Source organism: Thermobia domestica, chromosome 3, assembly GCF_964235325.1.
Source record: "Thermobia domestica chromosome 3, izTheDome1.hap1.1, whole genome shotgun sequence".
NCBI lineage: Eukaryota > Metazoa > Arthropoda > Insecta > Zygentoma > Lepismatidae > Thermobia > Thermobia domestica.
In genome coordinates this window covers 175,630,328-175,657,214 of record NC_137456.1, presented here as the reverse complement: position 1 = coordinate 175,657,214, position 26,887 = coordinate 175,630,328, and the positions used below count along the sequence as shown (strand labels likewise).

The 26,887-nt window shown below is 32.1% G+C and overlaps 1 protein-coding gene across 1 annotated transcript in view; it reads left to right on the top strand.

Moving 5' to 3' along the window:
* Positions 1 to 19,318, top strand: part of LOC145682028 (uncharacterized) — an 80,143-nt gene extending 60,825 nt beyond the window's left edge. The window contains exons 11-12 of the mRNA XM_081753630.1: positions 3,337 to 3,498; positions 16,891 to 19,318. Of these exons, the coding sequence (XP_081609756.1) occupies positions 3,337 to 3,498; positions 16,891 to 18,963 (2,235 nt within the window). The 3' untranslated portion in view covers positions 18,964 to 19,318. The remainder of the gene's footprint in view (positions 1 to 3,336; positions 3,499 to 16,890) is intronic.
* Positions 19,319 to 26,887: the final 7,569 nt, after the last annotated feature.

Below are 26,887 nucleotides of genomic sequence, written 5' to 3'. Positions count from 1 at the left end.
TACCACCAGTTTCTCTACAACGTGCTTATACAGAATCATTTGATTTTTTTCCTGAACCAAACATGGTTAGAGATTATGATTATTAAATAAGTTGCGAAGAGAAAATTCTTATACTTCATTTAAACTTAACTGTAGATATTTTCATTCACTTCAAGAAAACAAAACTTATAAACAATCTAGTGCAACTACAATATAAAATATTAAAAATAACTTATTCTCAACCCTCATTTTGTCCAAAAAATATTATATGAGAGGAAACAAGTAACTTTCCAATAGGCATGCAAATAGATAAAACTATACAGAAGTACATATTATCTAGACTTAGCACAGTAAAACACCAATTTGCATAAATATTTTGAAAAAAAAAAAAAAAAAAATGTTGATACAAAACTTTAACAAAATGCTACCATTTCGCTTAAAACTACCCGAGGTTACCAATCAGGATTATACTAACTTACAAATCTTTCAATCAAAAATATACAAAGCTCCCCTACTTCCTTATTACTGTAATTCTTTCTTCACAATCTATATATCAATCAATCTTATTATTCCAAAATATCCTTTTCTGGAGACAAAATATATATATTTACCTAGGTGTATATATATATATATATATATATATATATATATATATATATATATATATATAATCCACAATAATACCAAACTTTTGGCAGTATCACACAGATAAATTACCTTCCGACTACACATACATATATACAGATAGTTCAAAGACTAACACAAATGTCAGAGCAACTATACATATTATGAAATAAAAAAAAAATGCAATATTAATTGCATTCCGTAACATCAATCTTGGAAATAAAAACCTTTGCAATACGCCAGGCAGTATTAAACATAGAAATAAGTCATGCAAAAGAGGTATGCATATGCATAGATGCATTAAATATTGTAGTTAGTATTAATACTCCAAATTGGAACAAAAAATCAACATGGAACATTCTTAACATAAAGGTTATATTTACACAACTAAAATATAATAATATTATAGTTGTCATATGTGGTTATATATGTCAAAGCGCACACTAACGAAGATTTTAATGAACTAATCGATGTAGCCTTCCAGCAGGCGGCAACTCTTTCCAATCAATTTTAAAGTACTATATACTATAGAAATGAATGGAGGAAACAACCAATTTTAACACATTGAATATATAGATCCGAATTCAATGATAGAAAAACCCTATGGTTTAACCGCGACTCTAATGCGGGTCGAGTTCGGGTTTGTGTATCATCAAATTCTGTTTTACTCTCTATTCTTTGCTATAATGACAATACAGTCGTTAGAGGTGTTCCGAATGTAGACAATGAATTGCCCAAGTACTAGAAAGTTGTGGTACAAACCATGTGGTCCGAGTGAAACAATATCGACTTCAAGAATGAGAGAAAGTATGGCTATTCAGGGAACGGACTAGGTAGTGTAATTGTTAACGCATTGTCAAGGTAAGCCCAAGATCCCGGGTACAAGCCTCGGTCCAGTCACGTACTTTTCCACTCTTTGTGTATCATTGATTTCGCACTCACAGAGGAATTGGTGTGTTCAAAATCGATTGTTTCCTTCATTCGTTGCTGCAATGATAATTCAACCGTTAGATGTGTTCTAAAAGTAGACACTGGACTACCCAAGCACAACGGGAAGTTGCAATACAAACCATGTGGTTTGAGTGAAAGAACACCGACTTCAAGAATGAGAAGGTATATGGCTTTTTAGGAAACGGGCTGGGCAGCGTAGTGGTTAACGCACTGACATGGTACGCTAAAGATGACGGGTTTGCACCTCAGTCCAGTCATGCACTTTTTCAGTCTTTGTGTATCATTCTATTTTTTAATTAGTATTAACTGCACTATTAAAATACTAATAAAAAATTGGAAGAAAAATAGTAGAATGGGACGAGGAAAATTTCACTGGAAAAAATCTAAAATAACATACACAAAGCCCTAGGGTAAACTCTGACAAGTTAAAAGGCGTTGCATCATATGGTTAAAGAAGTTAAGATTACATACGGAACTTAATTCAACTACAAAATACTTAATACAACTTAATACAACTTTGTACAAAATACTTCGCCGAGATACCTTAATATGTTGGTGTGGAAGACGGAAGAATCAATTGATCATATATTATTTGAACGTAAATTAATATTGAAATCTAGAGAAAAAAAAATTTAAAAATTGTACATAGTCTCAACAAAAAGTGAGACAAGAACCATACTCATTAAAAATATTGATAGCGTGGAACAGTGATAAAATCAATGTCCAACTTCTATTGTATCTTTAAGATGATGATGTACAATTTCAGAAAAGAAAAGTATAACTTCTGAGCAAATGGAAAAAGAAATAATAATAATAATAATAATAATAATAATAATAATAATAATAATAATAATAATAATAATAATAATAATAATAATAATAATAATAATAAGAAGAAGAAGAAGAAGAAGAAGAAGAAGAAGAAATACGAAAAAAGACAGAAAAGCACTAAGATCATGGAGAAAAATGATCAATAAATTAAACTAAATAAGAAAAAATATACTGAAAATGGCACCACAAAACAGTGATTTAAGCCAGTATAAAAGTATTTCTTTCCCATATGGAAGGAGAAGAAGTGGAGCTGGATATTGAAAACTGTGTGAAAAGTAAATCTTAACATAAGAACAAAAGCTAAGTAATACTTCTTTGGTTTATTTTCTTTCGCAGTGCAAGCAGTATATCATAAAATACGAAAACCTACCTAAAATACTTCTTGTACTGTATATTAGAACATGTAGCTGCGTTCGTTCTCAAATATTCTCTCAAGTGATGGTTGGTAGCATTGATATAGAAACTAGTAGATTTTGCTACAGTAGCTCATGTTACTGCAGTGTTTTCCTTTAAGTTAATAAAATTACCAACCGTGCTGCAGTTAACATATTTCTATTCACAATCTCTTTGCAATTGACAAGTTTTGGAATTGAATAGGATATTCTTCGTTCTTTTTAACGGGCTTTAGAAAGTTTTTCAGACAAAGAATATGTCGATTGTAAAGATCATGAACACTTAGTTAAGTGTTACAGTATTTGAAAATGTAATTAACAGATTCCTCAATTGAGCTACTCAATACTACTAAGTTGTGAAGTAGGAGTAATATTTTTAATAAGAATGCACTTTATGTGATGGTGAAATACTATTGGTATTTCAAATATTTTGCAACTTTGTTCTTGTTTTTATACTTATCTGTTCATGTTAAATACGGAACAGAAATGCATGTGGTCGTATTTTGAAAACCATAAAGGTTATAATAAGAATCATACAATTAATTTTTATTTATTTCAGTGTCCCCAAGCATTTGGATATTTTAGATATTTTGGGCGATGTGATGCCTCCATCCGATGTATACATAATTTTCCACGAGTACTCACATGCTCGCCTGGATTATACTACAATTTCGATCTTAGAACATGCGATTATAAGGAAAATGTCCTCTGTCCTTACGAGGTATAATATAATTACGATATTAAACTAGCATCTAGTACAAAACATAAAGGGAAGTAGTTGGAAAAATGTTCAGTATTTCAAAAAATGTTTTGTGTTTAATTTCTTAAATACATATACGCCATTGGATAACTATTTTGTTTCTATGAACGTTAGTTTCATAATTCTAAATTTCGGAATGTAGATGCTGAACCCAGGCTATCCGATTAATGAGTTTTCGCGCTATAAATTGAGTTATCACATTGGATACAGAAATTAAACAATCATTATTCAATTATCTGGCTATGAAAACTTTTATCTTAAAATAGTAGGAGAATAATTTGTAATAACTTAGGCGTTAAGAACTGTCAACTACTCTTCCCTTCATGTTTCTATATCAAAAGAAGTAGTGCATAAAACAAAGTATTGCACATTTATATTACAGGGTGTTTCAAAAAGAATGACCTGATTTTAAAAGTTCATATGTATACATAAAAACATACTACAAAAATGGGATAAATTACAAAATACTCACGAAATCTTCAAGTTTTAGATGCTGTTACAAATGTTCTGTGTCCACCAGCAGCAGACTTTCGCGGACTCCGTTCCAATGTTTATCGAATTGTTGCCACCATTTCATCAAAAGTGCGAGGCCGACCTGCACTCTTACCTTTGCACAAGCATCCTGTCTCTTCAAATTGGCGATACTAATGACGGATGTTTTTGGATGCAGGTGGATCAATGCCAAAATGCCTACGAAAAGCAAACTGGACCAAAATCATTAACTCAGTCTTTGCAAACTGCAGCACACAAAACGCTTTCTGTTCAGCGAACACTATCTTACTTCTGATTGACTGCAAACTGAGAAGACGCATTGACTGATATCAAACGGCGCTTTTCTGAAACTCTAGCCGACGCCCATTCAAACAACACTCATTTCCTTGCCGGCACGACCCATGTTCCGTAATTATTACCGTCCAAAATCAGATCATTATTTTTGAAACACGGTGTACTATGACTCGATTAATGACTTGCAGCATTAGCAAAAAGTTATACAGTTTAAAAAAATGTTTACCCAATACCATAAATACCTCACTGACAGTCGCAGTGATTTATTCTGGCGGTGATTGAATTCATGAAGCAGAAAGACAGTTAAATTTAATTCTTAATTTAATGTATCTCATGGATAATTTTAATTTTAAATATACCTTTTATACTATAAAGAAAATAGAGAATGCACTTTATAGAGAATGCACTTTATAGAGAATTTTATAAAGAAAATGCACTGAAACGTGTTCACAAATAATAAAGAGACACTCCTCTAAAACTTAATTTTGATGTTTTGAGTCGTTATGTGGATTGTTTTCTAAGGAGAAAAAATGCAGTAAAAAGCACACAAGATGCAATACAAGTAAAATTGTAAAAAGCCACATACTAAAGTAAACAAACTACTGAGGTAATAGTTATAGATAAGTTAAGTAGTATTCCTTTTGTTATTCTCAACAATCTTGAAATGCGCCTCCTAATTGACATTGTCTGCACTGTTAGTAGGCTGTGTTTCATTAATTTTCCTTTATTGTTAATATGCTTCATTAAATGATCTCATCTTTGATTTAGACTTTCACTATCTAAATTTAATTTCAACTTTAAGTACCTAAACAGCGCATCATTATATGATAATATGAGTATGAATCTCGTTCCCACTTCCTCACTATATCTGTACATGTCTTTTACAAACACAAGTGAAGGACGAGAGGACTCACAAAAGAAGTGAATCGATAAGGACAAACATATAAACGTGGCATTTTAATATATAGATGTTGAGGAGAATTAGTGGAAACTTGGAAAAGTGATAAAAGATGTCAAATTCATATCCGAGCACGCCTCATTGCGCCTCTACAGGCCTTTGAAGTTGCGAGAATACAATAGGTTTTGCTATTCAACAAAGCGCCTGCGCGTGCAATGTCCGTCAACCTATTATATGTATGTCAAAAAAGGGCAATATTAAAAAAAAAAAAAAATTGAAAGAAAAAGAAACTTACTGCGATTGATATACGTATAAGTGCCCCTTGCCGTAAGCGTCGGTGCACCACCGATGGGCAACTAGAGATATCTCGCCAAAAATTGGCGGCCCCACAGCGACGATCCGTGGTGGCCCCACTTCTTTTTTGAAAATTATACCACCAGCGGCAGAGACGCGACGAAACGCCAATGAACAACAAAAGTACTCCCCCAAAATATGTTAAATCGCCTATATGCGTAATTCGTTGCATTAGGGAGAGTCTAAAAGAGAAGAAACACTGAAAACAGTAATATATATATATAAAAAAATCGTGGTCCGGGATGAGCGTGAACCACCAACCTTTGAATTACTAGGCGCGAGCTCTTTTGACTTGGCCACGGAGGCGATGAAGAAAAGATCCGCTTGTAGAGGCAGAAATCATTGAGGTATTTTTAATTTAGCTAATCAGAGTGCTCCTGTAACCGTGTATATTCGACGACAACCGTTTGAGGTTAGATAAAATCCATTCGTCATGTAATTTTTTATAACAAAATGACACGAGTCTATTTACTTTATTTCATGGTTCTCCCATATTCACTTTCAAATGATCGGCTATAATTGTCATCTAAATTCATACAATTATACGCACTCATCTCAAGATTTTTCACTTCATGATGTAGAAGCATGGGTCACTCTTGATCCCCGTAGCTCACTTTAGGAACAATTCGTCAGAAAAAATAATATAAAATCATAACCTCATGCACATGACTGGCGATAGTTCGTGTTGGTCCCTTCGTGATTCTCCGGGACGAATCGAAGAAGCGTGGACCAAAATGAAGTCCTCGCTGCTACGCGGTGGTAACTTCAACACCCCGACTCTAGATATCTCTTTCGACTCAACGAAACTCTGCCGCCAGTGGCACAATAGCGGCTGTCCTTCGACGCGTCACTATAGCGATGATCGACAATTACCGGCAAATGGGCCACTAGGTGTTGGTGACGTTTACGGACGGGGACATACCTGGAATATTTTTCGACATAGTCACCATGAACCTTCACCATTTCTGCTATACTCATGTGTAAAAATCTGTCACCTCAAAGTAGAACCAGTGCAGAACTGATGTCTTGAGCACTTCACTGTCGTTAAAAGCTTCGAGACGCCACCTTTCCAGGTAAAGGAAAAGGAATTGCTGGGACAAGGTCGGAGCTGTAAGAGGAATGATTGGCTCTCTCAACGAAATCTTTGATTTTTTCTCAGCAATACGAGGAACTGTGTCTGGGCGGACTTTGTCATGGATCAGAAGAATTTCTGACCGTAGCATTCCTCTCAGTCTAGCTTGGATGGCACATCGCTGATTATTTAGTATTTGACAATGTACATCTCTGTAGTTGTTCTTTTGATCACAAAACACGGTTGCCATGATTTTTGTGAATCGCTGTTTGAATTTTTTTGCTTTAGGAGAACCAGAGCGCCACCACTGAATTGACTGCTACTTCCACACCCCAGTGGCGTATGATATCAAGGTATCATCTGGTATTCCTACATGAGAAAACTGGTCATTCCCGAACTCCCTTCACCGGGCCAAAAAATCATGTACCGCTGTCATTTTTTGCTCTTTGTGAGCGTTTCTAGCACTCTTCGTGCAGTTTGTGATAGCCCAATTTGTCAGTCACAATTCGATACATTGTTTTCGCAGACACTTCTGACAACTCTTTGGCGAGTTCAGTTATAGTGAACCGGTGATTAGATCGCGCTTTCTCGTTAACGCGTTTCACAAGATCGTTCGTCTGAACACTAGGCTTACCACTGCGCTCATCGTGATGAATATTTGAACACATTTCCCGAAACTGAGCACCATTGCCTAACCTTCCCTTCATTCATTATTGTCGGTCCGTAAACGGAACACAATTCCCGTTAAATGTCAGCTGCATTCTGTCCTTTGGAGTTCAGAAATTGTATGACAGATCTCACTTCACACTTGGATTTTGTATTATGGCAGCCATCCATTTCATCTTACTGCTACTCGCACGTACGCAACTCTACTCGGACAATTCTATCTCTGTTGCAAGCACACAATACGAGAGCATGCTCTTGCGTATTTTCAACTTCATCGGTGTTGCCAATACCTGCAAATATTATAGTTTCTTTTTCTTTCTTTTTTTTTTTAAAAAAATACGCCTTGCAGCTCTTCTGCAGATAAATATACGAGGATATCAATCCTAGCAATACTCTAGCAACAATGTTAAACTTATGAGGCTTAAATGATCATTAAACGTTAAATAAAAAATTAACTTTACGTTTTTCGAAAATTTGAATGAGAACTGTCAAATCTACATAAAATTTGAAATCTACCAGCGAAAGCAGCACGTTAATAGAGCTTGTGGTTTCTGAAATCTCATCGACAAAAGGAATTAGCCACAAACACATAAACTTAGCATTTTAACATACGAATAATGTATACTTTAATATATACATGCTAATACAGACGAATTATTGTCCTTTACTCTAAGTATGAATATTTCAAGGTATACATAAATGAAAATTATAAATAAAATAAAAATAAAAGCATCCAATTTGAAATAGAATAAAGACTACATTACACCAAGTAACATTAAATTAAACTTAGTAGAAAATTATCTATCTATCTATCTATCTATCTATCTATCTATCTATCTATGTATATATATATATATTAAAATATGGAATAGAAAACAAATGAAGAATTAAATGGAAGAAAATCACTGTAAAATTTCTACATTTCACGTTGATAATAAATTGAGAGGCAAATAAATATATCTAGTTTGAAGAAACATGCACCTATGCACTACTTCTTTATGTTATAATAATAATAATAATAATAATAATAATAATAATAATAATAATAATAATAATAATAATAATAATAATAATAATAATAATATAGTTTTAGTGTAAAATATAAGATGGAAATGCAAAAGACGGTTTATGTAGATTTCTTCACAGTACATCTAAAGTCAAATAAATAAATCAACAAGATTATTTTGTATAAGAAATAAACCTATAGCATTTAACCTCTTCACGGATATGGCACTAAATGATGCCACATATTTATCTGGAAAATAATACGATTTTTTTTCACGAAGAAGAGTGCGAACTGAAGGTAAGTAAAAACAAGTGCTTCAGAATATTATTTTTACTTACCTTCAGTTCGCACTCTTCTTCGTGAAAATAATTCGGATTGTTTTCCTGATAAATATGTGGCATCATTTGATACCATATCCGTGAAGAGATTAAACACCATAATTGGGGGGATAAAAATAAATAGAATCAAAATTATTACCTTCGAGAATCGGATTCACGATATACAAGTAAACGGACTACCATTTCTGTTGCATAATATGATAACCATTTATTTTTCCGCAACATAAATCGTTATTTTTAAGTTTTTGCAAGGTTTGATTACTGATTAACATATTCTTAATAGTATATAGCCAGGCCCATATTTATATATTGTGCGCCTCTGTGCTCTAAATAATCCCCCGCCCCCGCACAAACTTATATTTCAAACAATAAATCAAGGCGTGATTTTGCAAACATACCAGCTCTTGTTGAGTAGTAGTTTAGGTATGACAAGTTACACGAATTACAATGTAATTTTAAATGGCCTAATTCTCTCAATGATAATTATGATGTGGTGTTCTGCTGAAGGTAGGTGGTTGACTGGAAGATCCCTGGGCAAGGTGAGCCCATGGTAGTTAGCCACTGCTTTCCATAGGATAATTATGACGTGCTAATGACGGGACCTACAGCTTAACTTAGGATCCGAATCACTTATGTCCCCACAGTAATCAAATCCGGGACCCCTTGATTACAAGACAGCGAGCTTAGCCACTCATCCATTGCAGACACATTCTCTCAATACTGGCATGTAATTTATTCATGTAGGTTTTAATTCACTGTCCGGAGAAAATGCATTCTATTAATTCTTAAGCTGTCTGTCTGTCTGTAACGCTTTTCAACTCGAGAACCATTATGGATAAAAACATGAAATTTTAATGTTTTAAAGCTCACAGAGAAATGATCAAAACGACTGTTGCAGGTCTCTGGGTCACACCTGAGCTGAGATATGGGGGGTGCAAAGTCCCCATAGGAATAACATAGGGGCATTTTAAAAATAATCGAAAACGAGCAATATTAGAGTTGAATTCATAGTTTTTGGGGTAGCTGAGATGAATAATGACAGTTTATTTCCAATTCAACTTCAAGGTTATACTCCACTTCCCAGGGAGGGGGCAAGATTTTAAAAGTAATCGAAAACGACAGATATTAGTGCTAAATTCATAGTTTTTGAGGTCGCTGAGTTTAACGCTATCAGTTTTCACGATGTTCAAGTTCATCCTCATTCCTTGGGGTGGGGTGGGGTAGGATGACGTTTTAAAAATAATAAGGTAAGCTAGCTAATTAGCAACTGATGTAATTAGAGCGAATTAAACACATTAACATATTTTGTCGCGCTTTCGCGGGACTCTCCATGTTGATACTTTTAAATATTATATTGTGAATCTTTAAAAAAAAATCCAAAATTTTGCCGCCCTAAATTCTGCCACCCTGTTCTCATGCACTGAATAGCACTTACCTAAATACGGGCCTGTATATAGCTCATAGTAGTTCTAATATAAAAATGCGAAAAGTAAAGTTAGGGTACTCACATGATTTTCTTGAAGATTATACATGAGATTTACAAAAGAAACTTTTCATTTGCCTGTAACTTCTTCATAAAACATACAAATGAAGAAAGAGAGGAAAGAGCAACGAAGAAGAAACCTTTAGCCATCGTGTAGTCTCACTCTTCTTGTAAATGATGGAACAGTAGCTTCATCAAAACTATCAAAGAGGACACCTGTGGAGAAAGAATGTTAGATTTTAGTAGAGCGATAGTTAAGATAACCACAGATATACAAAATATGATAAACGAATATTCAATAAAATGATATGAGAATGACTATGGAAAAATTTATGCAGTAGAACAATTTGGGACATGCTTTACAATACCATTCTTTCAAGGCTACTTTAAATTCACATTTAGACATCACCATCAACATTAAATATCCTGCAAACTTTTCTAAGAATAATTGGATTGTACAGATCTAGAATTCTTGCCTATATATCAGAGATGCCAAACATGTTAACCGCGGACGACTTGTCGATCGCCAAATCATGAGAGGTAGCCTCGGTGGTCTGTGTCATAGGTATATAGCGATTACTGTTATTGTTTCGTGATTCCCTCTAGCCAGTAGTGAACAGATAGGTAGACCGAAAGTAATTTTAAAAATGAAAAGTAGCTCCCAAACCAAAAAAAGGTTGACTACTGCTGCTATATACATACAGCATAGCAAGAGAGAGACAAAGTTATACTTCTATTTTTCTCATTCAGAACCTTATAAACTGTAATTTATTTTCAGGTATATAGAACTTGTTTTATTTTTGGCTCTAGTTTGACTTTTGGACATCGTAAAATAGAAGTAACATGCTCGTCTCCACTTTGTGGGTACTGTAAAATGTTTAGTGTAACATTTCTTAACATAAATCTCAGTATTCTTTTTCTTTCTTCTGGAGGAACACCTTAGCTTCTGAATTCGTAGTTAAGTTACCTACGAGGGACGCAAATATATCATAGGATAGATACAGGAAACAACAAAATTTTCCACATCCCTTCCATTTTTTTCTTTTTTCACATTATCTTTTTTCGCTTATTTCAGGTGGCCATCTCTTTTGTTGGGTGAAACCTTTCGTTGCTTTATTCTGTGCCTTGCCTATTTGTAGTAGACGTTTTATATTGCTCTTTTAGTCGTTTTGCATGCTCACCGGTATTGTTTTCAACATTTAACTCATCGATTCCTGTTTTATCTTATTTTATTTTGGGGCTTCTCTTTGTTTTAATTGCTTTTGCTACGTCGTCATTCTTCCGTCAGGTGCTTTATCTACAGACCCACATTCTAGTGAGTTTTCACACTACAGGTCGTCATATACTTGCTTAATAATCACATAATTTATCCTCACATCATTTGTTGATACTTTCGATCGTTATATTCTTTGCAAGAATTTTTCTTTAAACTGGTACTTTAGATTTAGATTTTTAGTTTCCAGCACTTAATTTTGGTTTGGTTCTTTTCTTACAACTCCCTTCCTTCTGCTGTTAAATTTGCAATTACCACAACTGTAGCGTTCTGAAAAGAACGAAGGAAGAACAGTGTAAAAGAAATAGAAACAGTGTACAAGAGTAGTTTAGCAGGGAGGGGACAAGTGTGACAAGGTATGCTGAAGAACTGAAGATCCAGTGAGAAACCATGTGGTCTGAGTGAAGGAAAACCGACTTTAAGAGTGAGAAAGTGTATGGCTGTTCAGAGAGCGGACTGGGTAGCGTAATGGTTAACGCATCAGAACAGTACGCTGAAAATCCCGGGTTCTAGTGCAAGTCCAGTAATGCATGTTTCAGTCTTTGTGCGTCACTGAATTCTCACCTATAGAGGGATGGGTTATGTTAAAAATAGATTGTTTTCTCCATTTATCAATATAAAATCAATTTTACTTTAATTCACATAATATTTTAATTTAGCTTACATTTTGTCTATGCTGTACAATTCGAATTAAAAAGCTGCATTCCCTCTATTCCCCAGTCAGAAAAAGCCCCACGAATCATAATCAAAAGGAATTATAACACTTTCAATCTGCAAAGCACACTATAAAGTAAAATAAAATAAAATAAAATAAAATAAGAAAAAGACACGAGCTTCTTAAACAAAAAAAGTAAAAAGAAGAAACAAACGGAGTTACAGAATCTCTTGACATTTATTAGGAGAAAGCTGTCCATCAGCTGCATTGAAATCTTTCATGTTAAAAATAGCTGGTGGCTAAACCACAAAGGAACAATTTGTAGATGGAAAATGCAACGAAATTGAAGAGATTTAAGTGCAAATGGAAAATTTTAATACAATAAAAAATTAAATTAAACTGAAAAATAAATTTCATTCATTCCTAAAGACAAACACTTGTCACTGCAGCCACAACTTGAAATCCATATAAAATGAAATTGCCAAATAAATGAGAAAATATTAAAAGAGAAAGGGATTGCAAGAGCATACTGAATTTTAGTATACAGAAAGAAATTGAATCTATTGAAACTAGGAACAATGATGAAACAAATTAGAAACAAGAATTAATTGCTATCTTTAAAAATGTTACTGGAGATCGCGAACATGGGTTGAAAGTAGTAGTCTAAGAAGATGGAGGTGAAGTCTGTAGGGTTACTGACACTGTAAACGAAAAGATTTCAGGACTGAAATATTTTTGTAATTTTGAGCACTAGATAGCATTCTGCATCCTTAGGCGTTGTATAGGAGAAATGTGAAGCAAATTTTGCTTTTGTGCACAAAGTTGATCCTTTATAGGTAGGAACTCGCTTTTCGTTTAAAAATCATGATGAAGACAATCTTAAGCAATATATGTTAGGTATATTTGAATATTCAGTTATAGTTTTAGTAGCCTGTTCCTTTAATGATGAAGCTGAGCAAATGATGACATTCTCGAAACGTTAATCTGAGATGCTTTTAAATATATAAGTTATTTGAAAAGCTCCTATTGAGAGAGAATTCTATTCTACCCCTTTCTGTTTTTCATAGTTTCTTCTCTGAAAAAGGAATTTGTTTCTTAGTTTCTGAAATTGGAACGAATTCGTATCGTTCTAAGTACCAAAAGAAAAAGATAGCAAAATGTTAGTATTACTAGGCATGTGTATAAAAATATATTTTATATATCGTCCAGGTTTCATATTTTATACTTCAAAAAATACAAGATGTGAAACAAAAATTGCATCCCACCACAATTTTGGATAAAATTTACATTTACTTATTGAACAATATCAAAATGAGAGATAGAAAATAATTTTCTTCGGAGAATGAACTAAATTTTTATTCCATTCTCCCTAGAACTAGAAAGCATTTCATGCATTGTTCCTGTAAACTAAACGAATTTAAAAAAATGCATTCTAAGTAATGTAATAAAATCTACTAAGTGAGTTATGTTATCAGAGAAAAATATCAAGAAACAGTATTAAGAATTGTTGGATAGTAATTTGTTTCGAAATAACAATGGACATTTTTAAATGAGATAGAGCCTGCAGAAGGTGTACAAAATGAAATTCTGGACCCCGAGATTATGTTGTGGCATAATGAAATGATGTTTGATATGTTGCAATGTGGTAAATTTGTATTGTTAATTGAGATCAAGGACAAAGAATATAAATTCAGTCTGCACTGCAGCTTCAGTTGAGTTACACAAACTTACTTTTTCTCTACATTTCTCGAACCATCACCAGTGAATTATTCAAAATTGATCTACTGACTCTTATGTTATTTTTTTCCCGTCTCAATGAGCAATTTGTTTAAACCATTCACTTTTCTCCAATCTTCTTATGTTCTTTCCTCATAATAATTTTTATTCTTTCAAAAAAACATTTTGAGTTATTTTATATGCTTATCCTTCAAGAAAGCCATGTAATATTATGTTAAGAATAGTGTAGCAAATAAAAGATTAACAAGTGATAGTGAGGACTGCTTCTCTATTGAAAATAAGTTTTGTTGTTAATAAAATTCAAGTTTTCTTTACAAAAATAAACAAAAAGAAATATTTGAGGATATTAATTGTATCGCATTTCCACTAACTATTCTCGAATTTTGGTACTATCATAGTAATAATAGAATAATTAAAATTCAGTCAAATACTTTTAGTTGACATTACACGTATTTATTTTAGTACTATTTAATCTAGCAATGCTAACCGTCGATATCTGTTATATTCTAAAATAAAAGTAAAACTTGAAAAAGGGAAACAAAACAAAAGAAGAAATTATATATATATATATATATATATATATATATATATATATATATATATATATATATATAATTTTATTGCTAAAGATAATTGCAGGGTATATACTTGAAATTGGTCCTACTTTGGATTAGATTAGTTTTCTTGAACAAAAGTGCTATTTGGCCAAAAACACAATTCAAATATTATGTTTATGTTAAAGTAAAGTAAAACAGGTAAAGTGTTTTTAGAAGATCTAAAATTGCTTCAGCTACTGGACTGAAAAATGGTTAAATATACTTTCTTGAAAGTTTTGAGAATTTTTTATAATAACATCTTATGGTTAAAAATCATGCAGAATACAAAACTTTTCAGTGTCTTTCCCTTTGCTTTTTCCTTAACATACGTCCTGCCGAATGCCGAACGCACGTGCTTATCTTATATAACCTTGAAGATGAAAAGAAAAGTTAACATTTATTTGAATCTAACAGTTACTTGTATAGTAGTAACTAATGAAAGGCATTAAATATGTAAAGAGATTTTGAAACTGATAAGTTGCACGAACTATATAAGCAAAAGTTCCTTGTAAATTTTATTCTAGTTTGGTGAAGATATATATATATATATATATATATATATATATATATATGTAATATCACTAACTTTCAATCGTGTACTTCACGTAATTCAACTGCACTAATTTGTCACAAAGACACTGGACTATGTGAACAGTTTTGTACTATATTGAACGTATGGGATCTTGGACAACAAACTAAAGACCAGAGAAAACTAGTCTCGGAAATCTCTAAATATGTCTTATATTTTGCACTCACATATATACACAAACAAATCACAGAGAGACTTGGAACATAGACTAGAAAGCAAAATGGAAGAGAAAAAGAGATGAAACGAAAAATAACTTTTGATAGTTTTTTTTGTGTGTGTGTGTGTGTGTGTGTGTGTATGAGTGAGTTTCTATTTCTCTTAGGTACACCAACATTTCTGAGAGAAATATGGAAGTTACCTGCTTCTTACCATGGAATATCTAACTTCTTCCAACAAATACATGCTACAGTACCCACAAAGCAACTCTGTACTTTACCTTTATTTTAGCGCTAGATTCTTAAATGTAGATCTTCTTTTTCAATTTCCTGCTACTGTTTGAAAAGTTATAAACACTTCACATTTTGAATTGGGGTCAAAGTTTAAAAATAATTTACTACGAGATTCCCTCACACTTTTTGCCCACCTGCAACTTCATTTTGTACCTTCTAGCACAAGTTCATTCCTTGACTAGAAAAGTAAGCTAAATAAACTACTTAAAACTTTTCATTAGCTAAATAATTACTGAGTTAGAAAGAGTAATATTTTATATACTATTCACAAACAAATTAGTGGTATCAAAAGTCATACATAGATATAAAATACTTGAATGTTAAGTAACGAAACCCGAATATAATGTAGAAATTTCAGCGAGTATTGTGATTTTTAAGGTCTCACTTAGCTTGTTATACACTTTTAGTATTAAGAATGGAAAAATTTAAAATGAAATTATATTAATAATTTCTTCTTTAACGAAACCAGTATATATTATTTTTCTTTAACGAAATTAGTATATATTACTAACTACTAACATTTTATATTCACTGGAGATCCTAATTGGATGATTATTATCGTGGAATGATTTCGGCAACCAATCGACTTTTAACTATCAGATACTAAATGAAGATATACACAGAAGGATTTCATGCTACTTGACTCAGACATTTTTTAAAGAAAGCATTGACATAAGCAGTAACTTGTAAAAAAAAAATGTGTGTAGTTAGTAGTGTCTTAGATTTTTTATTTAAATATACTGGTGCCGCATAATTGTGAGTTAATGTTTAAGTAATTAAAAACATTTAAAAAGTTATTGCTTATTTTATGTTTTTTTAACTAAGTTAATTAACATGTAAAACAACTTCTGAAGAGAAAAATTTTCATTTTGTGTCTGGGAATCGAAATCAACAGAATTGGTTACTAAAATTATACCAGAAAAATAATAATTTGATTATGATTTCCAGGGCATATAAAAGATTCATGGTTATTAATTTTAACAAAATAAAAAAGTCGGTATCTCTTTTAAAACAATTCAGTATAAATTTGCTTCTAATATTATATTTGAAGTTTTACAAACTCCAAATGTAAAGTTTGAGTAGTGTACATCATAGTACGAACTGTAAATTGGTTCTCCAGAAATTATACTTAAATTTGTTTTGAAATAATATGAGACCAAAAGCCAGGATTCTGGTCATTAGTCAGTTACGTAGTTTTATAATATCATAAATATTCTTGAGTTTATATTTTAAGTGAAAGAATTTCTCTAGGCACTTTTTAAAAATTTTTCTGTTTATGTTGTCCCGGAAATCTATCGCTTATCTACGTGAAATTTCAAATTGAATAAATATTTTTTCGATTATAGAATAGTTTGGTTTCAACTGTTGGTCTTAGATAATGTTGTATTTATTGTAAAATTTACATTTTTACAAACCATGAAGCATTGTTTTCTTTCTTTTTTCTTGGCTAGGGTCTGGATTATTGCATAGACAACCCATATTTCTGTGCAAATTCTTCACACTATTGGAAATGCACCACTGATCAGAGACGAGCACAAGTAATATTTGAAGAGCTGATGGCTTGTGAAAGTGGACTGTGTTGTGATTCACAGTCCAATTCACCTTGTGAATCATGCCGCACACTAGAAAATAGTATTTCTCGACCTGGTTCGAAATCCATTGGAAAAGGAGGAACTTCTAGAGGAACTGATATTAAAGTGCTGAACTTTGATCTTGAAACAATTAACTCATTTGATTTATTGACAAATAATGGAACAATTATGTTGGAACCTGATATTATGCACGAGTATAAGACTTACCGTCCGAGTGTACTTGATGAATTAAATATAGGAAATATGACAGGAAAAGATGGTAACAATGCAACTTATTCTACATTATCGAAAGATATGGAGTCAGATCTTAACAAATTACCAGAACCATCACTGGAATCTTTAGCCTCAAAGGAAAGTCATGGTGACATGGAACCTTTAGTAAGCAGTAAAGAAAATATAAATGCAACTGGTGTAAGAAGATATCCAGAGAAAACATATAAGAAAAGAGAAATCCGGATACCGGAGCCTATTATAGCGCCACTAAAACCAAATTGTACATCTATACTTGGAGATGAAATACCAACAGCAAATTTACCTAAAAGAATAACAAGTTGCATTAAAAAATTACGGGCTAATCCAAACCAACCATGTATTGACTGTGACGGGTCAAAAGAAGGGAGCGGAAAAGTGCATATTTGTAAGAAGAATTTAACTTTATTGGAAAAGTTTCTAAATCCTGTAAGGAAAGGGACAAAAAATTTCAAAGTTTACAACATTTCAGATGCAGTAACTAATACTGTTGCAAATGTATTAAATATCTCTACTGTTGGAAACGTGACAAAAGGGACACATATAATTGATACAGTAAAACATATACCTGAAAAAGTTTTCAGGATAGAAAATGGGAGTAGTAGTAATAACACATATCGTAAGTCCAACAGTACTGCCAATCATATACCAGATGATGGTTTTCTCATGTCCAGTTTGAGAAGAAACAAGCTAGAAACAAATAATAGTCTAAATCCATCTGGCGATTTATCTAATATTTCAAAATATCACCAAACACCTATGACAACAAAACTTAGTTCTGAAAGTGTCCAAAATTCACAAAACAATACCTTAATTAATGATCATGAAAACAGGTCTGAAATATCCATAGTTAACAATGTTGATGCTGAAGCAAGTGCCGAAGAGAATAATATTGAAGAGGAAATCATCTCCTCTACAAACTCGACTATACGTAACTTTGATCCTAAAAAGTTGAATCAAAGTAATTTAACAAAAACCAACTCTTCAACAATGAAACTGGATTTAGTAGTGATATCAAACACAGAAGAAAATGATAACTTAAAGCTAGCAACAGTGGTTGGTAAAAATTTAAAGGCAAACGAATTGGCTATGGGTAATGAAACTATTAGTCTTAACTCAATTAAATCAATTAAGTTTGGTTATAAGGAAGAGAATGGAATTAGGAAAACACTTAAATTTCCGTCTGATAACAAATCAATACCCCCACTGAAAACAACTAATGACATGAAACGCAGTATGTTAAGAAATGAAAGTCTCAAAAATCAAAACATTCCCTTGGTTTTAAACATTACTGCTGAAACAACTGAAATTAATAATGGCAGAGGAAGACATATTAGGGCTATAACTGTTCCAGGAGAATTAAACACAATTAGGAAATCCAATACAGTGTCCGCATATACACTTTCCAATCCAAATACTACTTCAAACCAATATTCAATTAATGATTTTCAAAACACAAATAAAGAAACAATACATGTGAATGATACTTTAGATAATATGAAAGTTAAACTTACAAACGTAACAAGAAAGGGAACTGTAAGGCGGTCGCACATAACTAAGCATTTACCAGTACGTAAACTAAACTCACTTGTACCAGCTAATCACTATTCACGACTTAATCGCAGATTGAAGAAACGCTTCAGGAAAAGGCCAACCAGAAAATATTATTTGTCATCCAAGTAACGTTTGTTTTACCTCTTGAATATGGCAAATATCTTTAAGCTATAATGTTTTGTATTTTTATAACTTGAATGTGTTTTTTAATTTAATTAGTACATTTATGTCTAAAGTTTATTATTGGAGTAAGACTTAAAAAATATTTTTCATAGGGCTCATAATTGTGAGAATGAAAATATAACTGAGATCGTAGCATGTAATAATTGAGTTCTGTTAATAGTGTAGATCATACTTCAAAATAATTTCTATTTTGAGTGGATAGTTTATTGCAATTGAAAGATACTGAAAATAAAGCAATATTAATATTTAATTTAATATATATGAACTAGAATACTTATAAAGATACAGAACATATGTTAAATTACACAGGTATATAATTATATCGTTATTACTTGAACTTGAAGTTTGATTATATATAACGGTGTTTAAGTTTAAAAAATGATTTTGTAAGTGTTTACATTATTATTACCTGTTGGAAATGAAACGTAAAAAATAACTTGAAGACAGCAATTTATTAATCCATTTTCATTATTTATTCATTTTAATATTTCGAAACAAATCACTAAGATGATAATTGTAATATTACTTGCAAATTTTTAAAGAGTAAAATTTAATTCTGGAATTAACATATTTTTTAAATATTTATTTATAAATATGGCTTGTTTCATATAAATAGTTCGTGGCAACTATAGTTGATAATATTTTAAAAAATAGTAATAGATGTTGATAGAATTCATAAGCACTCTTGAATGGTTCATAAGAATTAATTTTTTTAGACTCTAAGAGTACCAGAATAGTACTAGCACACTATTTATATCTTACGATGGCTGAGTGGAAAACCAGTTACATTTCGAAAGAGTGAGAATGGATTAAGTACTTTTTTCTAAAAGTAATCTTAAATCTCACTATTATTTTGAGTTGAAAGCGCTCAACCTTTATTATGTTGCATTTGTATCTTCTCAAGAAATATTTCGTATATATATATATATATATATATGTGTGTGTGTGTGTGTGTGTGATGTATTGTTTGAGTTAAAAGAAGCTTTATTTGCGAGTTTCGTCTCAAAAACAAAGTTTGTTGGAGTGTTATTGATTATCCATTCAGCTGTTAAATTAAGTACTTTAGTTATACTCTAGAAAGTCATAATACATTTATATACTTAATAAAAACATTGTTTTACGTCAATGGTTATATGAACTATATGGTATTCGTCTCTGATATACAATAATATCGAACAATCTTCGAGGAAAATTATATTTTCATGTGCAAATTAAGATACCCGGTGTAACATATTGCTCGATAATGTAATTTTTTCAATTACATATGTTTACACCTCAAAACATTTTCAAGGTGAACCAAATTTGTTAATATTATGTACAATTTCACGATAATTTCGTTTTTAAAATTTCTCTATTAAACGTTTGAAAAAAAAATACAACTTTTAATATTTGAATCATATTGTTCAAGACCTATCAAAAATGTGTTCCCTTTCCTTTCTTTCTTTTGACTAGGGAGTGGACATGTGCCAAAACAACCTTTATCATTGTGCGAATGCCACACATTACTGGGAATGTGGAACAGACGAGAAATCTGGAAGAGTTACATTTGTGAAACTACAAGAATGTTTACCAGACCAATGCTGCAATCATAACTCGAATACACCGTGTGAAGAATGTATATCAGATACACAGGAAATGCAACTTGGATTACGATTGATAAATAGCCCTTATGATTGGGTGAAAGTTTCGAAACTATTCCTTTCCATCTCTTATAACCGTTCAGTAACACGAAATGTCACAACAAAACATATAATTGTATTGCCATCAACTAACTTAGATTATGGAAGTGGATTTGATTCCAGAGACAGAAAAAATGGAAGCATTGATGGCTTTGGATTGCTTTCAGGAAATACTCCTCCGGAAAATCAATCACTCAAGATAAACTGTAGTAATTGTGTCACGGTTGTGAGCAATACCACATTTAAGAATACCATGAACAATTACAGCTTGGGAAATATATTTTACAGTTCTGGAAACGAAACAGAAAGTACAAATGACAGTTCAAAATTCGGTAAGATGATAATGAAATCTGTTAAAGTAACGACCATTAACAAAACAATCACCGTTATTAAAAACCATACTAATACATATTTAAATGTAATGATGAAAGATCCCAGAAAAGCATTTGAGCATACTGCAGAAGTGAACAATTCATTAAACAATATTTATCCGAATATGAATATAAGCACTATTCATATAGTGCCTTCTGCAAACAAACTAAACCCATTAAATATTACTGCAATACCGAATATCTTAATTTCTTCTTCAAATGCTCTTTATTATAATATAACACCATTTGCTATCACGCCTATGCACAATAATTCACAAATAGAAAATGACTTGCTACATAATAATTTATCTTTAGCTAAGAATGTTTCAGTTCTGGGTTTGAATCTAAGATATAATAATCATAACATACAAACTAACAAATCAGAAATCTCTCATACGGATGTGGCTGTTAACGAAACACAAAGCGAAGATAATATACTGAAAATAAATAAAGAATTTCATCCCTTAGTTACAGAGAATAAAAATGCTAAATCAAGTTCAAACATTTCCACTTCTTCTCCTAAACTATCAGAATCATTAAGGAAAATTCCAATATTATCTGCAAGTGATAACTTTACATTCATAAATACCACGACCAATCCATTAGATTCTAAAGGTAAAGTTGAAAATAGCCAAAGAATTTTGAGAAAGAAGATAACACAAAATAGAAATATTTACATGAAAAGTAGTCAAGAAATAAAAAATGTTAGCAATGAAAAAGCTAGTTTGTTGTCTTCATCTAAAGTATTACGTAATAAACCACGTAAGGATAGGTTAAAGACTGATAATCTTGAAACATCTTCACCGGGAAAAAAAACTTCCATGTCGTCATTAAGTACCGAAGCAAGTACTGAAAGCGTAAGAGCAAGTAGACCCAATGACAGCAAAAAGAAAGTGAAAAGTATACGCACTAAACAAAGTAACTCTCAAGAACTCAAAACGAGAAAACTTGCTGGAAACAAGCCCAGCATACCTGTGAAAGCTCAACAGACCAAAACAAGTCATCTACGGTCACAAAGTAACCACACATCTAAAACGGTGAAAGTAACCTCCTCACCCAAATTAAGAGATTCGAGAAGAGGTATGTCTATTAGGGAGGTGGCTAACAGAGCTAGTATGTTGAAAGACCGATCTGAAGCAACAACTCTTGCTCCAAGAAAAAGAAAGAAAAACTTTAACATAAAAACATACAAAAACAATTCTAAACGGCCGTTTTCGAGAAAATCAAAACGGAACGATAATAATGAAGCAAGGTCCAGTTTGGTTATAAACTCAAATAAAACAAACGCTAGAATGTTATTTTCTGAGAAATCAGATCAATATCAAGACATTGTAAAAGCAAAAACTTGTGACAAGGAAAAGCAAACTGTTTTCTCTACTATAGAAAATAAAAACTGTACAGAAAATAATTTAACAAGTATTAAAGAAATAACTAATAAACAGAACGCAAGAAAAGTAAACCAAGAAAATGAACGTTCCAGAAAAAGAAAATTAGTTTCTAATACAAGAACAAAGAATAGGAATAAACAGAATTTGGATAATCGGAAAAGTACATATATACAAAAATCAAATAAAACAGAAGAAGCTTTAGCAACGGCTGCTAGTTATAGAAATGAATCACAGCGCAAAAATCAAACGCTACATTATGAAACAGGAAAAGGATCATTCAGAAGTGATAACTCACATAAATCGAAGAATACTGTGAAAAATAATTTAAATAGAACTCTTTGGCCAAGAATGACTCAAGGCAGTAAGAAGAAAGTAGCAATACTTCGATCTACAACTTTTCACAACAACACACAAAATCATTCTAATAAATATAACATACCACGCTCTCTTCCATCTTTAAGTACACCCATGTTAAGAGAGCGCAGTCACAGTAACTTATCTTTAGTCACTTTTAGAACATTGCACAACAAGACATCGTTCGGATCTAGCAAAGATTACTTGACCAGTCCCAATTTAACGTCAGTTACTCCTGTCACAAGCAAACATCCTCATAGTAAATCAACTTCAGATGTTTCCAAAATATCCCTTAATAAGACATTGGTTTATTCTAGCAGAAGTCATGATATAAGTAACACATCATCTTCATATACTTTTCTCGCAGATAAACATATAAACAGTAGCTCACCTTTCAACCATAAAATTATAAATGGTTCTATAAAACAGATACAAAGATTAACAGGAAAGCGGTTAAATGAACAAGAAAGTGTTAATAGTAATGTATCTTTGTTTGCACATAAACCTGAATTTCAGTGTAGGTCTTACGGTGCTTTTGTTGATCCTGAAAGTTGCGAACATTTCTACAAATGTTATCCTCAAGCCGGTGGTTATAAAGCCTTTCGCTTACAGTGCCCTCAAGGATTTGAGTTTAGTCCTAAATTACTGGAATGTGTAAATATCTCCATGTCAGACTGTGATATACCAAGTGATTATTCTATAAAAATATGCAACAAGCCAGGACTCTTTCCTGATCCCACAAATTGTACGAAATATTTTGATTGCTATTTGGTAATGGATCAAACATTGAGACTGGCGAAACTTACGTGTCCGCAAGGTTACGTATTTGATTCAATAGTGTCACGTTGTATTAAGAAAAATAAACCAGGATGTAATTAGTGTATTGCTTATTGTAAATGAAGGGTAAGGGTAAAAAACAAGCAATGTCCCAAAACTGTATTTTCGAGAAAATGACGTTTTAATATTGAAAACTGCGTACTAAATGAATAGGGTTAGTCAAATCTTTTGCCCCTTTCCTTGGACATTTCTACATCTATGCATGCATGTATATAAAGTCAAATAGTATCAAGAGTCATCAACAGATAGGGCAAAGCACAAGTTAAAGCACACACATGGACATTCCTTGTTTTCTCCCCTTACCCTTCAAATTAAAGGCGAGTATTATTGGCATAAGTGATATAATTGGTATAAGTAAAAATATACTTTTTTTTTTCATTAAAACAATATGAAAGTCGAAAGTCTGCTTTCGACCTAATTCTTAGAAATGATCTTAAACATGACTAAAATAATTTGTTTTACTTGATTACATGGATTAAGTTTCTTTCCAGTGCAAAAGAGGAAAAATATTTTTAAGTAATATGAAAAGTAATAATTACTCAATACACATTTTAGTTTTAGATGAAATAATTTGAAAGCAATTCATTCACTAGTAATACAATATATACATATACTTTTTAAAAATACAGTGTCACCATATTTTATTTATACATGAAAAAAGATCCTAAAAGATGAAGGATATATTAAGCGGGAATACAATATAATTTATAAAATTTAACACACTAAAATAATAAAACCTAAAGATATACATATATATATATATATAACGAAATTCGTGCTAATCATCACTATGTAACACTGAGAAATAATGTTATAGGGTGTTTCATCACAAAAGTTTGTGTGGTAATTGGAAATTTGGGAGAGGAGAATTGTGTACTTTTCGATAAATCCGAGCATAATTCACGTATATAATAATTTTCAAGCTCCTTTCTACCTGACTGTATATTAGCCTAATTACGTTGTAGCTTTGAAAATCTGGATTCGATTCCCAACAAAAGTAAATAAATGTTCGGATTCCACGTTTTCTTGTAGGTGTTGTAAAAGGACGTTATTTAATATATATATATATATATAGTAATCTTTTGTCAAAATAAGAGTCTAAATTACTCTAGAGCTTTTCGCCTGTTTAGTTCCAAATTTCAATCACAGACTGAGTCATAGTTTTCCTATATAATGCTCGAAAATGAAGCATTTTATTTCCTACAAATTAATAAAGTTATGTAGCTACCTTAATTTACTAATCAAATAAAACTACTATGAACAGGACATAGAACATGAAATAATAGCAGAAGTTAGTGATAACATGCATGTGTAATACATAGTCCTATTTATCGCCTCTAAAAACAGAAATTACCACACACGTACTAATATGAACGAAAATCTCTTAATTAAGAAATAGGCTTTATTCTTATACAAAAGGAATACACAAGACTAAAGACTGGAATACGATTCAAAATAAACCAATTCTTTCAAAGTATTCGCTTTTCAGAAAGCAACAATGTTTATGAAATATTGATGATATAAGCTCCAGAAAGGACAATCGAGAAAAATGAAAATTAAGAAAATAATTTAAAGACATTTCTTGAAATTATATAGCTCACAAATAAATAATACTTCTAGAATGGCAATTCATAAGATAATAATTTGGTTGGTTAGGTTGGAACTTTGCGTACCTTTCATCAGCAAGGCTATATGAAACGAGGATCTAAGCCTAACGTGGAATCCGAATCACATGAGCTCTCATCGGGTATCAAACCCGGGTATCAAGAACGAATGTCAGTATGCCAACCATATAGCCACGAGGGAGCCTAGATATGGAATGACAGAAATAGCCTAGACGTACAAAAGGCGTTTAATAAGTTTAGCACAGATCTTATAATATTGTTATTAGTTGCAGTATGATGGTGAAATTTCAGGTGAACATACTTTGATCCTTTGGCTACAAGACCATGTTACTCAATGTAGCGTCCATCTGCTATGATCCATATCGTCTAACATTCTATCCATGCCTTGAATGCACTTTGGTAAAATTCAGGTGGCTGACGTTTACACCATTGTTTCACATAAGAAATGAAGACCCTGTCATTATCCAATGCTGATCCTTGCAGGTGGGTCTTCACACAAACAAAGCGAAAAAATCCGAAGGAGCCAACTCTGAACTATAGGGAGGCTGAGGGACGATTTCTCATCCTATTTTCATAACTTTATACTGCTTTATCATGGCTGTGTGAGGCTTGGCATTGTCATGATGAAGTTTGATGACCTTACTCCGGTCTCTTGATCTGAAGAGCAACCTTATCTAGTGACATACAATAACAGTCCTTGTTAATTGTGGAACCATGTTCCAAGAAATTTATGAAAATGACACCGGACTGATCCCAGAAAAAGGAGGCCTTAATTTTCTGGCCTGATCTGGAAAATCTAGTTTTTTTTATACCGCTCCAACGAACGTTGGATAATGATGTGGTCCAATGTATGATGCCCACAAGCCCGAAACAACTTCTTATGAATTGATATGGCTGATTCATCACCGATTTTGAACAGAAATTTCATTACTGATCGTTGTCGGGTCCTGATGTTTACTTCAGTGTCCAATGCGGTTTAACTGTGAACAACAGGAAACAACAACTATCACCATTCTGAAGTCAAAGAATCAGAGTAGGTCCGCCCAAAATTTCATCATTATATTGGAACTAATAAAACTATTTTACTCATCTGTACTGATATAGAGCTACAGTAGATCAACGATATTAATATTAACACACAATGATCTTCAAATGTTGCAAAAGTAAGTTCAAATGTTTTTTCGAATGATAGAATTACTACTCTAATTTACAAATAGCTCTTTTTCATATATATATATATATATATATATAAACTTGAAAATAAAATATCTATATTATAAATTTTCAAAGGATATTCAATTTAGAGATGAAGATATTTGAATTGTATTATAAACAAAATTGTATGAAACTAGAATAGTTAGAGCACATAGATCTATATGGAAAATAAATTCAATTACCATTTAATATATTATTTGTGTTTCAAGGTTATATTGTTTTATTTACAAGAATTCTTTACAAAGTTACTTAGTGCTTAAGTATATATTCATTATTTGGCAAACGTAATAACATTTTAAAAGCTTAGATCTTTGTTTGGAAATTTGACGGCCTAAATACAGGTATCTAAATTGAAACGTGCTAATTTTAACTATCTGTAATACCACATGTATTGAATGCAT